The 13,734-nt window shown below is 42.9% G+C and overlaps 2 protein-coding genes across 3 annotated transcripts in view; both read right to left on the bottom strand.

Moving 5' to 3' along the window:
* LOC131106980 (breakpoint cluster region protein-like) overlaps nt 1-7,329 on the bottom strand; it is a 99,065-nt gene extending 91,736 nt beyond the window's left edge. The window contains exon 1 of the mRNA XM_058056585.2: nt 5,136-7,329. Coding sequence (XP_057912568.2) covers nt 5,136-6,711 — 1,576 coding nt within the window. The 5' untranslated portion in view covers nt 6,712-7,329. The remainder of the gene's footprint in view (nt 1-5,135) is intronic.
* A 711-nt stretch (nt 7,330-8,040) lies between these two features.
* Nucleotides 8,041-13,734, bottom strand: part of LOC131106982 (sarcoplasmic/endoplasmic reticulum calcium ATPase 2) — a 21,710-nt gene continuing 16,016 nt past the window's right edge. The window contains exons 17-24 of one of the 2 annotated variants that reach the window (XM_058056590.2): nt 13,631-13,734; nt 13,322-13,542; nt 13,035-13,237; nt 12,786-12,871; nt 12,555-12,688; nt 12,207-12,324; nt 10,813-10,933; nt 8,041-8,820 (exon numbers count right to left, since the gene is read on the bottom strand). The exon at nt 13,631-13,734 is cut by the window's right edge and continues 108 nt beyond it. In XM_058056590.2, coding sequence (XP_057912573.1) covers nt 8,807-8,820; nt 10,813-10,933; nt 12,207-12,324; nt 12,555-12,688; nt 12,786-12,871; nt 13,035-13,237; nt 13,322-13,542; nt 13,631-13,734 — 1,001 coding nt within the window. In that variant the 3' untranslated portion in view covers nt 8,041-8,806. Of the gene's footprint in view, nt 8,821-9,333; nt 10,934-12,206; nt 12,325-12,554; nt 12,689-12,785; nt 12,872-13,034; nt 13,238-13,321; nt 13,543-13,630 lie in introns of those variants that run through there. The other variant, XM_058056589.2, reaches the window with a different exon arrangement.

The following is a 13,734-nucleotide window of genomic DNA, read 5'->3' as shown; positions in this document are numbered from 1 at the left end:
GTGGAGATCTAACATCTCCATTACTCGCTTTGGAGGTAGCAGCTATCACGATTCAAGAAGGAAAAACCTCAGGTACGTATAAAAAAAGCAGGCTTCGCTACACATCTTAAAAGCAGCGCTTCCAACTATGCATGAGATGTGGGTGGGCCATACGTTTCATCGTGTTGTTTTTGTTCCGCAAATAGGCTAACCTAGCTGTTAGAATGTCAATGCAATGCAATGTTAGCGCGCTAGCTCACGTAGCTCTGCTAGTGTTGCTAACTTTTTGTGTCCACCTCTCCTGCTCCGTTATGTCACGTTGTTGGATGTGATATATTGCATCTGTGTTACCGCGTAGAATATGTCAAAAGTCCATAAAGCGCTAAAGTGCTAAGCTATACAAGCTAACACTCCATGGCAGACTGGCCTTTAGCATTCAATACCAAAGATGTACATATCCAGTACGTATATATAAAGTGTCACTTTTAGCGGTGCATTTGTGTTGTTTTGGAAGGGCTTTGGTCACCGCCCCACCAGCCCCCACCAGCCCCCACCAGCCCCCACCCCGACATTATCCAGACAACCGCCACCGTTAGCCTGTGCTATTTATTCAGCAAACACGTCCAGCTGCAAACAGCAAACACGCAACACAATAGCAACACAACAGTGTGGACACGACTCTGACAATAGACACCTGGCCAGTACACCTCCGGGGGTGGGGGGGTTGGTTGTTTGGAGGTGGGGGGTGTGGGGTGCTTAGACACAGTTTGTGCATTCAAGATGCTAAATGTAAGCTGCCACAATTCAAGGAATGTATGCTTGAAGAACATACATGAAATATCTCATCATGTATCATGGTGCATTCAAAGACCATAGGTGTAAAAAGAGGTTTTGTCTCCGTTTTGCTGCAGTTCTCTGCTGCTGCCCTCAGTCTCCTCTTGGATAACACTTTAACAGTTTTCGGTGCAATTGCAAAATGATGTTTTTTTCTTTTTTTTAGATTTGTTATTTATTTAACTGACCAATTCTTTTAAATGAACTATAATTATATTTTGTATTACCTTCTTTTAATGGCTTTAATACTTATTGTGTGTGTATATTGTACTGTATATATAATTCTATATTGAGTGCATAAATATTTATTTTTATCACACTTTTTTGATTGACTGAATTGCGTAAATTACATTAAATTGACAAAAACTTTATTTAATACGTAACATTAAATAAATAAAATGAATAATAAATAAATAAATAAATATATGAATTTGATACATTTTTTGCTACGTTTAATTTTTTTCAATTTTCATTTTATATTACCTAATTTATTACTTTTATATTTAATATTTGTATTTTTGAACATTTTAATATTGTTTGCATGTATTGTATTATGTTAAATATTTTTACAATCAATATTTTTTGATTGAATGGCAAAAAGATGACAAAAATGGCAAAAGTGCATTTTTTATTTATAAACAATTATCAATTAACTCATATATTTTGAATTACATTAACAGTTTTTCTCTTCAGTTATTTTTTACTAATCAATTTATTTTACTTTTAATATTTCTTCTACAAATAGAATTTTATATGGATTTCATATATTATTTGTATTTATTTTTAATATATTTCATAAGACAGTAAATCAATTGTTATTTTCAGTATTTTTAGAAAACAATTTAATATTGTATATATTTGTTTTATATTTGTCTGTATTTGAAATATTTTCCTAATAAATAACATGGTGTGTTGTCAATGTTTTTAAAAACAATTACCAAACATTTTACAGCAAAAATCTAATTTTTTTGTCCACCAATCAACACACAGAGGAGTGCTAAGCTCCGCCCTTTACCTCATTTGGAATGCGGCACACCTAACAACCGACATTTCTTTTCCACTGGACCAAATCTGACCATTTGGTGAACCTCACTCGCCGTCTTCATGCGGCGGTGGTTGTTACTGTTATCTAGCTATCTAGCTAGCTAGCTAGCTAGCTACACGGGTGATAATCCCGTGTGAGATAAATAAATAGGGCAAGGCATTAGCGTGGTGTGTAAGTGTACACGCAGAGAAGGGAAAGGCTAATGGTAATCGGAATTAGTTTTGTAATTCCCAGACAAAAGGCGTGGGGGGGTCCGGTGGGGGGGGATTAAAATCTACATGTCAGCATGACTAGACTGCTTTTGCTTGGAGCGCCCTACCCCCTGTCCGCCAATACTAATCCAGAAGACAAGACATGTGTCACATCACTGATACCAGGTTGAAGTTCCCAATTAAGTACGATGGTTTGACCCTGGAACGGACTAAATGGTTTTCCTGTGGGGAAAACATCACATTAGAGTCGCGGTTCTACTTTCTACAAATGATGGATAGGTCTGAATACTTATGTGTGTTTCTGTTGGTACTTTGATTGAGCCTGTGTACTAAAAAAAAATACCCATAATTCTTAATAATAGTACATTTTCCAAGATATTTTATTGATTGAGCGACGACAAAACATTAGCGGGCAGCCGAGTTGTCCTTCCGAGTGGTTTTGAAAGGCGTGCAACGGCAAAAGAAGCACGGTGCTGACGCGGTGCAGCGTAATCCGGGTCATCTGGAGAGACACGCCACAGGTGGCTTACCGTAAGCTCTGTATCGTCATGTTGGAAAAGTCATGCTAACAGTGCAAACACAGCAGTTTTTATTATTATTATTATTATATAGCACATTGTAAAAATAGAATTTAACAAAAATTTTAATATCAGCAGTAATTTTACAAAATAAATTATAATAACTATAAATAAATTATGCTCATTTTTGAGTTGTGGACTCCTATAGAGAAGCGACACACAATAACCTAGAAAGAAAACTTTCTAGATCTTCCAGAATCTGCACCTAAGGTCTGTTTTAATTTATTCCACCCACGTCCCGCCCACTATGCTGTGATTGGTCACACGTCTAAAGTGCTTCCTAACTACAAACGAACCTCACTTTTCTAATATAGTGGGTATAGGAGTTGATAATAAATGAATAAAGTCTTTAGAGAGCTAATTTAAAAAGTGTTTAGGAGCCACTAGCAGCTCACGATCTACTGGCTGGAGACCCCTGAGCCGTGGAGGTCAAGCGAAGCCAGACGTGTGGGCTTGCCACTAACTTCGTAAGGCCCAGGAGGAGCACTCATTGTCTGACACACTTTGTCAGAAAGCTCAGAAGCTGGACGTGACCTGCCCCTCTGTGACATCACAAAGGAACAGTTTTACGATGCACTCTGAAACTGAGCGTTTTGAGCCATCACAAAAAAAGTGACGTTGATAGCAACACTCGGCTTTTTTGCTTACAGCACATCACAAAGCTGAGATGCACTTTTTTCTTGCCGTTGTATCCTTTAATTTTTTTTTTTAACACCCCCGTCTTAGATGATCAGGCTAAATACCAAACCCAGCCCACTCTTACTCCCCCACCCACGCCATCGTCCATGGATGTCCCCTGCAGGGCTCATTGTGGTGGAAAGAAGTGCTCATCCTATCTTAATAGTGAGGAACAGGTTTTGTCTCCAATAAAAAGGGAAGTCATCATTTAAATGTTCCGTGCAGGATGTGAGCTGCTGGGCTACCTTGCCCGTTACATCATTACATTCTCCCAGGGGGAGGCAAAAACTACAGCAAAAAAAACAAAAACATTATGTGTGATACCACCGTGGGTATACATTGGAATGAATTATAGAAACACAGAGAGGAAATTTGGGCAATGAGCTTACCATATTCAATAATCATAATCATAATAATACAATAGGAAGGCCTTGAGTGTGCTTTTGCTGCCAAGGCTGAACAGTAACATCAAATAGAACTAGCTTAGCTTAGCTTCCAGTGAGATCCGCACGATGAAGAATGAAACTAAACTACTTTTTGTAGCTCTAAAAATATAATTTACCAAAAAAAAAAACTGCAAAAATTTAACAACCGGCAGTAGTTTTACAAAAAGAAATATTACGTAAAAAGTTTGTAGCCTGTAAATAATAAAGACAGAATTTAAAGAGAATAAAGTGATAATATTACAGGGGAAAATAAGAGTTTTTATTCAAAATAAACAACAAAAATGCTTTGGCTAAAATGCTATATGTTATGTTGCATATCAAAAATAATTAGCAAAGCAAAACTTTAAATATTTCTTAGAAATTTCAACGTAAATTATTTGAGTATTTTTGGCTAACGGTAAAAAAACAAAACAAAAAACAGCATGATTTATGATTTGTTTGAAGTTTTGTGAACATTTGTAGAATATGTTTTCGTCTGATACAAAACACATATCGCCACTTTTATTTTTATTATATCATTATTTTATATTATTTTTATGTAATTATTTAATTTTTTAATATCTATAGTATTTAACTATCTATTAGTATTTAACTATATACGTATATCATTTAACAGAAATTATTGTATTTATATTATTTCTAAAATAAAATAAAGCATATATATAAAAATATAAAAATATAAAAATATAAAAATATAAAAATATAAAAATATAAAAATATAAAAATATAAAAATATAAAAATATAAAAATATAAAAATATAAAATAAAGCAAAATGTTGCAAAGTGTAGTTATGTTATAGAAATGTAAAATGGCATATTTCTGCACGGATTACCATTTATGTTGTTTGAAAAAAATTTTAAAAAAAAGTAGACTGCTGGAAATGCCAAAAATAAACATGATAAATAAAAATAAAAAATTAGCATGAACGCTAATGTTTGCTTAGCCTGGTGCTGTGGATGCTACAGGATTATACTCGCCACATTGTTGCCATTTCTCAGTCACACGCTGACTGTTTCTGCGTTGACCAACTTCTCCAAACTGTCTTACACTAAATTGTGTCTAGAACATTTTGCTATAGCTAAATTCTGCCCATCTAAGCCGCTCAGACTGCAGTTGAAGTCGGACTCCACTGGGAGTAAAATGTGTCAACTGACATAAACACGGATGCGCTCCTTGAGTGGAAAAGCTGGAGAATGGCTTCCTCTCGCCAAGACAGACACCTCTTGATTAGATGAGCATCCTCAGACCTCACGTGCTTCAACACAGACCGACTGCGTTGTTCTCATTCCAGGAGAGCCGTCTCCTGAACAAGGCCAACACCTGAACACAGCTGTACTATCTGGAGGACAGGCGGTCACTCACCCAGGTGGTCTCCATGGTAACTGTTGTCATGCGACGCTCTGCCGTGATGGGGCATGAGGTCGTGGTGCACAGCCGGCGGCCATATTTGCCCCGTCTTGCGCACACTGACGATGGTGGCCTCGGACATGACCACGTGGCCGCCCTGCTGTCGGTGGTGGCGCTTCTGCGACTGCGGCGTCGGCGGGCTGCTGCTGTCAAATGAGTGCTGCGAGTTCTGGGAGTTCTGCGACGGCGAGCGGCTCTTCTCGCGGAAGGGTCTGCGGAAGGCGGTGGTGGGGCTGGGCGACACGTGGCTGGACTGCCCCGACGAGAAGTCCTCCTCGCTGGACGTCAGGTTCTCGTTGGAGCTGCAGTCCGGCGTGTAGCCGCCGCCCCCGCCGACGTCCTCGAAGCTACCCGGGGAGTATGAGCGACGGGGCCACGTGAGGAGGTGGTCGTCAGCTGCGCCTCCGCTGTGGTCTCTCATTTGGACTCGCCCATCCCCGCAGACGCCGCCCTCGCCCATCATGACCCCGCCGACGTAGACGCTGGAGTAGGCCTGGAAGTCAGAGGGTTGCCAAGGCGGTGGCGGAGGTTTACCGCCATTGGATCTAGTTCTCTGATTGGGGTCTCCGTCTTCATACTCGGCGTCATACCCACAGGTGCTCTCGGTGGACCGCCCCCGATACACAGGCCTGGCACGGAGCTCCCCCGCCACGGTGGCGAGATTCCCCGGGAGGGAGTGCAGGGATCTCTTCCTCTCCATCTGCATGGCCTGAGTCCCCAAGGAGCTGATCTTGTCAGAGACCTCGCGGTCGTTGACCCGGACCAGGCCCCGGTCGTGGTGGAACTCCATGTTGGTGTAGAAAGGAGGCGGTGGCAGCTTCTGCTTTTCTTGACCTTTATCGCCCACAGAATGAGAGTTGGCACGCTTGATTCGTTCAAAGTTGGACCTCAGGGCGGCCACGCCGAGCCCCATGCCCAGCTTGTCGTTGGGGTCGCAAGGCAGCTCCTTGTCCGGGGGCGGGAGAGTCGGCCTTCTTGGGGACACGGAGATGCCCCCTCTTTGCTTGGAGGGCGAGAGGCCGTCCAGGTTGTCGCAGGAGGTAGACTCGGCTTGCGGAGGCACCTCGAAGGCCGACTCCAGACCATCGCCGTGGGAGGCCGACTTCCTCGCCGGCGGGGGTCTAGGTTTGGATCTGCCTGTTCCATCACCGTGGGGCTGGTAGCGACTTCTGTCTCCAACGGTAGGGTACCCGCCCCCGATGCCGCAACCCACCCCTCCGGTCTCCTGCATGTGCGGCTGCTGGGACTCTGCCCCCTGAGAGGCGGCGGGGTCCACCCCTTCATTGAGCGGCGTCTTCCGGAAGCCCCAGCGCTGCTTGTCGTAGCTCTTCCTCTCCTTGGCCAGGAGGGTCTGCAGGTAGATCATGCGGAAGCGCTCCTTGTTCACCTCCTGCTCTAGCCGCCTGATGGATGCCTTGCATCGCTCCAGCTCCTGTTCGATACCCCCCACGGACCTCAGCTCCATCCTGGGGGGCTCCGACTCTGGGAACTGAGCCTTCCACGCCTCAATGAATCCCACCGGCTCCACCATATTTATGTCTTATTTGTCTCAGGCCAACAGAGTCTTATCTGGACAACAAAGCAGAGAGTGTGTTTACAGGAGGCCTTCAGAGGACCTGCTCAGGAGCACTAATGGATGACACACACTTGCCGTGGGTTGCACAGTCGCAACAAAACATCCTTTTGTCGACCCCGATCATAATGGACGAAAAAAAGCTGTCGTTTCCCGCATGCATTATTCCAGTACAGGTCACTTTTAGCGAATGTGAAAACGACACCAGGTAGAAAAACGTCTAAAATATACACCTCCTCTCGATTTGCCGGTGTTGTGTTCGAGTAGATCCGGACTTGTTGGCACCGACCGGTCCCCTCACTCCTTCTCGGTAATTCGGCAGCAATCTCAGGTGCTTATGGATGCTCCTTTGTACAGAATGGACTCACAAGGACGCAACACAAGCGAGCGCAGCACCGGACATGTTGAGCGAAGTGAGGCGTCGATCATGTGGGAGTCGTCGGATGTGCTTCTCGCTCCATTTTTATCGGCACGGTGGTGATTTTTATTCCATTTTCCGGTTGAAGATTGCTTGCTGGGCCGTGATGGAGCGGCTGTGAGCTTTCCCATCTCACACCAGGGAAGAGTGAGTGAGTGAGTGAGTGGAGGCTGCAGGAGTGGGAGGGGCCATGACATGCAGCCTGCTGCTTAAAGAGACAGTGCACCCCTTTACCCCCGCATCGTCACGTGATTGTGAAATTCACTAAATGGAGGTATAGTGTGTTCGTGAAATTCCATAATATAATACTTTACAATAAAAAAAACGTAGTATTACTTCCGATAACACACAAAACGTGTTTATTTCGCAGTTGGAGCGAAAATGACGTTAGGCTTTTTTCTTGGTATATATATAACTCAACGCTACCATCTAGCGGCCAAATGTTATGACCGCCAGTGGGTCAAATAAACTCTTTTTTTCCGCTTTAGCGTAGGAAATTCATTCATTCATTCATTCATTTTCTACCGCTTTTTCCTCACGAGGGTCGCGGAGGGTGCTGGAGCCTATCCCAGCTGTCTTTGAGCGAGAGGCGGGGTACACCCTGGACTGGTCGCCAGCCAATCACAGGCCGTGTGAAATCTTATTTGTAATTTTTTTTGTATGTAATTGTGCCAACTATATCATTCTTATATTTATATTTTTTCTTGTATATTTTTTCACCCAGCATTACCGCCATTTTATTTAATATAAAAAAAATACAGTTGCAATAGTAATACTATTGACAGTAATGAAAAAGTCCTCCTGTCCTGTTACCAAAACCACCATCTTTAAAAACCCATACACATAAAAAAAACTCAGAAAACTTGATGATTTATTTTATTTACCTAAAACCACAATCTCTAATGTAACTACAATCATCAGAATTAAATAATGATAGTCTCATTTATTTTACAGATGATTAATATACATGTTTTTGTTTACCCACATCACCCCCTTATTATTATTATTATTATATCACAGTTTTACAGCCAAACATACAAGATCATAAAAACCAAAATCGGTAAGAAAACAGGATAATGTATTGCAGGAATGTCCTTAACTGAATAAAACCACAAGACAAGAAACAAAACAGGAATGCAGAAAACAAGTAGCGCGCGGTCATCGTGAGTCATTTCTGGTGTCCTAACGTTGTGCAAACAGTACAGTAAGAAAAAACAGTGAGCTCCAAAAAGTTTGTCGTAAAACCTCGAGTATTCTTATACATTAGAATATTGTAGAATTACAAACCGCAAAAGCTCACATACAGCTGCGAGGCATGCATGATGTCTGGACACAAAATGCAACCCGGTGTTTAGTAATTACGATTCTCTACACATCCAAAGTATACCTTGGATGTAACAAAAAATAAAATAAGACATGCAAGGAAGGAGGAACGTTCAAGAACATCCCTGCACACTAAAACGGAGTTCCTGTATTTGGTCTCTTTCCTATAAAGAAATCATGTGTATCTCTGCACACTTACATATTTACACACATACACTTGGTGGGTGTGAGGGGTGTGTGTGTGTGTGTGTGTGTGTGTACATGCCAGATGGTGGTATGACTCCATCCGCTCCTTAAAATGTGTGAAGATTGTTAGGAGAGCCAACCTGCAACAAAGAAATACAACATTAGAATACCATGCCAAATTGCATTCAATCACCACAAATATTATTAAAAGTGTGGGGGGAGTGAATGTGACGCACACGGTGGCATTCCCAATGTAAGCACTTATGTTCATTACACACAACAGTAGGAACTGTCATTTATCATCCACACCAATAGGGGGCGGCACACACCATCTTAGCAAACACTTAATGGGTTACGAATAGTAAAATAACTTTCCGTTTAATCAAATTAGATTCAAAGTGCTTCAAAGAAGGAAAAATACTCACGCTAGTGACAGGGTAGCCAATGGAAGGCATTGGAGGAAACAAAAAGCAACAAATGTCAAGTGGTACAAACAACATGCTAACATCCGGGCTACTTATCCCCTAAACATGCTTTAAAGATGGCGTCTTCCCCACGTAATTAATGCTCATCCAGCAACACACAAAATATTAGGAGTCGAGCCTTAATTCAAGAATGACAGAAAACACTTTGATTCAAAGGGTTCGTGAGTGTATTTTTGTTTCCTTAAACGTAAAAAAAGACAAGAATGGAGGGGTATTCGTTTGAAATCCAAAGTCATTTGTGAGTCGTAGTTTCCTTATTAACGTCCTTTGAATCAAGCGCCATCGAGACGGTTAACATCTTTGACTACTTTTGCAAACTAAGTTAATGAACGTCACACAAAAAACAAAACACGCAAAAACATGATTAAAAAAATAAAACGTTAGAGGGGAATGAAGAGTTTGTTCCATTTTTCTGCACAAGCAAACCCGGAGGGTGTGGGGTGGCACCGGCACACCTCCAATGTTACCATAGAGATGAGCACAAAACGAAAACATTTGTTATCACATTGAGGTAGCTGTGCTCTTCCCAGTGAAAAAAAACTTTTCAAATCATAGCAGTAAAAAAAAAAAAAGGTGAATCTGGATTATAACATTTGGGGGTAAAGGGGGAGGGGGGCACACAATTAAATTAGAAATGAGCAACCACATACAGTTCATGCTTGGTCATGCAGAGTTGTGTTTTCTGGAATATTATTTCTTTCTTATCCAAGCCAGCGCTTCTCAACTGGTTATGCCTGCAGGACCCCCACGGCACAGACTAGACCCACAAACTCCGGGTCCTCACATGACTGGTATGTTTTTTCAAAATTTTTCCCCATACAACTGTTTGCCCAGGCAAAGACCCCCAACCTACCAGTTGAGAAGAACTGATTCTAACATTCGCTCCCAAACCCCCTCCTAGCCTCCTGTTCTTGGTTGCCGCACGTCGCTTGTCCTCTGAAGACACAGTAAATATGAAGAAATGAAGAACGGTAAATATTAGGGGGGATGGGGGGGGGTAAATCAAGGCGGTACACGTCTAAGCCACGCTGGTCCAACAAATTTACAAAGCCATAAAAAAAAAGCATAAAATATTGAAATAGTGTTCAATCTCTGTACAGATCAACAATTTTCTGGTGTCCCCTTCTTTGTTTTGATATGGGGGGGTAGGCGAAATAATAACTATTGACACGAGTCTCAAAATCCTCTAAACTACATCACCAAGCTTAAAAAAAGTGTGAATTTATATTAATGTTAAAAGTAAAAAGTCAAATCAAATCTATGCGAGTGATCGATAGCCAACAATTTAGGGTACTGTTGCGCTTCATGTTTCATAGACGCTCCTCACACACACACACGCACGCACGCGAAGCACACCTACACACAACACACACAAGCTGCGCACATGGGAGGCGGGGCATAGAGGGGGCAGGTGGTGGGGAGCAAACGTGGGGAGTGATGGCTGTGATGTTGGGAGGGGGAGGAAAAAAAAAAAAAGTTGTGCTCAAGTCAGTCAGGACCAGAACATGTCGGCCATGTTAGTGTCGGTGCTGTAGATCCAGAGGACCAGAGGGAGGGTGATGGCCATGAAGGGCCAGGAGATTCCCTCCATGCATGCAGCCAGGCAGCAGCCTTTGGAGCTGGCCGACTTCTCCTCCAGCTCTTTACCGGGCTCCAGGTAGTTCCTGGCCGCAAATTTCAGTATCTCGTCCAGCAAAATGACTGGGAGGGAGATCTTGAGCACCACCAGCCACTGGGTCAGGTTCAGGGGGGTGATCTGGAAGATGATCTGGCAGGGAAAAGTCAAATCAATAAATGGTACACACAAATGCAATACAATTACAGTAACCAGTCATGTATCAGTTCATTTGGTTCCAAACTTCACCATAAGTGAATTTCCACCAAATAGGATTAGTTATACATCAATGGAGTATTTCCGTAGTTAAGAGAATAGGGGAAAAAAAAACGATCTTCTAAATACACTCAACATTGTTACAACCCTCCAGACATGAAATAACACCTCTATAGTCACCTTTATACTCCTACAGAGAACATACAGTAGAGATATAGTACTAACAGACTCACACAATTGCATTGGGATAGTTAATTTTCATTTTTAATTGTTTTGAACAGCCTACTTTGGCTACCGTCTCATTAATGCAACATTACTGACAACTAAGGACCAGTGCAGATTACTACCTATCACATCTTTACATGAGTTTTGTGAATGCCTTATATTTGCATTTTAATTTGCATTTAATTATTTGCATTTTTCATTTTATATTTACAGATTTAACCATTTTTATGCTTGTGCCAATAAAAAAGTAAAATTTGCTAAAATATGGCTATTGGTTTTTTTTTTTTTACTAAAAAGGTCGTATTTAACCATGAAACAGCGATGTGAGAGTGAAACCGCAAAGTGGCGAGGGACAGCTATACAGTGAATCCCCGCAAATTGATGATTTAGCATTTACTGCCTTGCAAATCTGCAGATATGGAATTTATCATTACATAAACATAGACTACTGTTAGAAAGCCCACAACTCTGACATGTTTATGTTGTTGCGGTTCACTGGTAAGGTTTTTTTTTTCATCGAGCATTAAGAGTTCACACTTTATTCAGCGGTCCTTGAAGGCACCAAAGGTATGTGCTTTGAGATGCTAGTCTGGCAAAAAAGCACGAGGTTCAACAGTCTTCAACAATCTGGCACAGCTTGGAGAGAGCCAAGCTAGTGCAAGCGTGATGACCAGGCTAAAGGCTACACCAAGACTCACCTTCTGTTCTATCATTCCTTAGTGGTGAGTATCTAAACATTTTATGCTATGCTTTATGCTATGTAAAAAGACAGGGATTGCATGGCAGCATAAGAAAATCTAAGGCAAAATGATTTCTAGTTCTTTTAAGAGCAGAACCTCTCAATGATTTATTTCTTCCAGGAGGATGGCGGGCCGAACCAAAATAAATTCTCACAGAAGGATTCACCGTGCCACATTTTGTAAAACCTGTTCTCTAAAGCATTCAAGTGACAAGTGGGACGACATTTACATTCCCAGTTTCTTACCGGAAGAGGCTCCACATAAAGGATGAGGAAGTGGAGGGACATGGAGAGACAGATGGCCCCCAGCAGCCACACGTTCTCCCAGGGAGGCATGCGCAGCAGCGACTGGTTCTCTGATACGCTGTTAATACAAAAGCCAGCCATTTATTATTATTACAATCTCCAACTGGTTCATTCTGTGCCAGTATGGGAGCAAGGGAGTTAATGAGGCAGATTTATGATAATGCTGCTTTAATTGCCAGTGAGCGGCAACAAAACGCTGATCTGTGCATTTCTGCCTTCTCGGAGGAACCTTGCGCCTCATTTGAGCACTTTAAAAGCAGTAGCAGTGGCCAAGGGCAAACAGCACACCTGTTTAGAGCGTTGCACATCTCAATGGTAACCAGCACTGACAAGGCCATGGTCATCGGGTAAGGAGACTCAAACACCTTGCAGTCCAGACCCTGGTAGTCTGGATTCTCTGGACCACACTGCAGGAAGTGGCTCTGTAAGCAACAACAATAAAAATGGCAAGTCAGCACATATTGTTGCATGTCGGTGTTGAACGCTTGGTGACATGACAGTGAGGCTCCTATTTTATACCAGTTGGTAAAAGGTGATCCTTGGTCCGTCTTCGGCAGCAACAAACCACCAGGCAGCAGCACCCACGGTGGCAGCACCCACATAACCTACATAAAACAGCATGCTATCATACACACGGGACATAACGTATCTGCTGCAGTCAGAAAATATGTAAACACATCACTTGAACAAGAGCGATCACTACCAAACTACGCTTGAACATATCACGCCTCAGCAGGTGCTGCTGTTTCGAAGTCCAAACTGACTTACATCCGATGGCTAGGTATCTGAAGAAGAGCCATCCGGAGATGAGGGGCTCGCGAGCGTTGCGAGGAGGCTTGTTCATGATGTCCAAGTCCGGCGGGTTGAAGCCCAAAGCGGTGGCGGGCAGCCCATCAGTCACCAAGTTGACCCATAGCAGCTGGACTGGAATGAGAGCTTCGGGGAAGCCGAGAGCCGCCGTCAGAAAGATGCTACATAAAAAAAAACAAATGTGGATACAATTAGAGGACAACAATCGTGTGCACAGTTGATGCTCGGACAGAAGCTCCGCTCACCAGACGACTTCGCCCACATTAGAGGAGATAAGGTATCGGATGAACTGCTTCATGTTGTTGTAGATGGCTCGCCCTTCCTCCACCGCGGCCACAATGGTGGCAAAGTTGTCGTCGGCCAGCACCATCTCGGAGGCTGTCTTTGCCACAGCCGTGCCAGAGCCCATGGCGATACCGATTTCAGCCTTCTTGAGGGCAGGGGCGTCGTTCACTCCGTCGCCGGTCTGATAAGTAGGAAGAATCATAATGTGACGTTTCCTAACATTCTGCAGCGAGAAAAATACAAGTCATGTGTTTCTTCTGTCTTCTGACCATAGCTGTGATCTCGTCATAGGACTGCAGATACTCCACAATCTTGGACTTGTGGGACGGCTCGACGCGGGCAAAACAGCGGGCCTTGACCACCGCATCCCTTT

The sequence above is a fragment of the Doryrhamphus excisus genome, linkage group LG19, assembly GCF_037039965.1.
Source record: "Doryrhamphus excisus strain RoL-2023G ecotype Guam linkage group LG19, RoL_Dexc_Guam_v1.1, whole genome shotgun sequence".
NCBI lineage: Eukaryota > Metazoa > Chordata > Actinopteri > Syngnathiformes > Syngnathidae > Doryrhamphus > Doryrhamphus excisus.
This window is presented reverse-complemented; position numbering and strand designations above follow the sequence as displayed.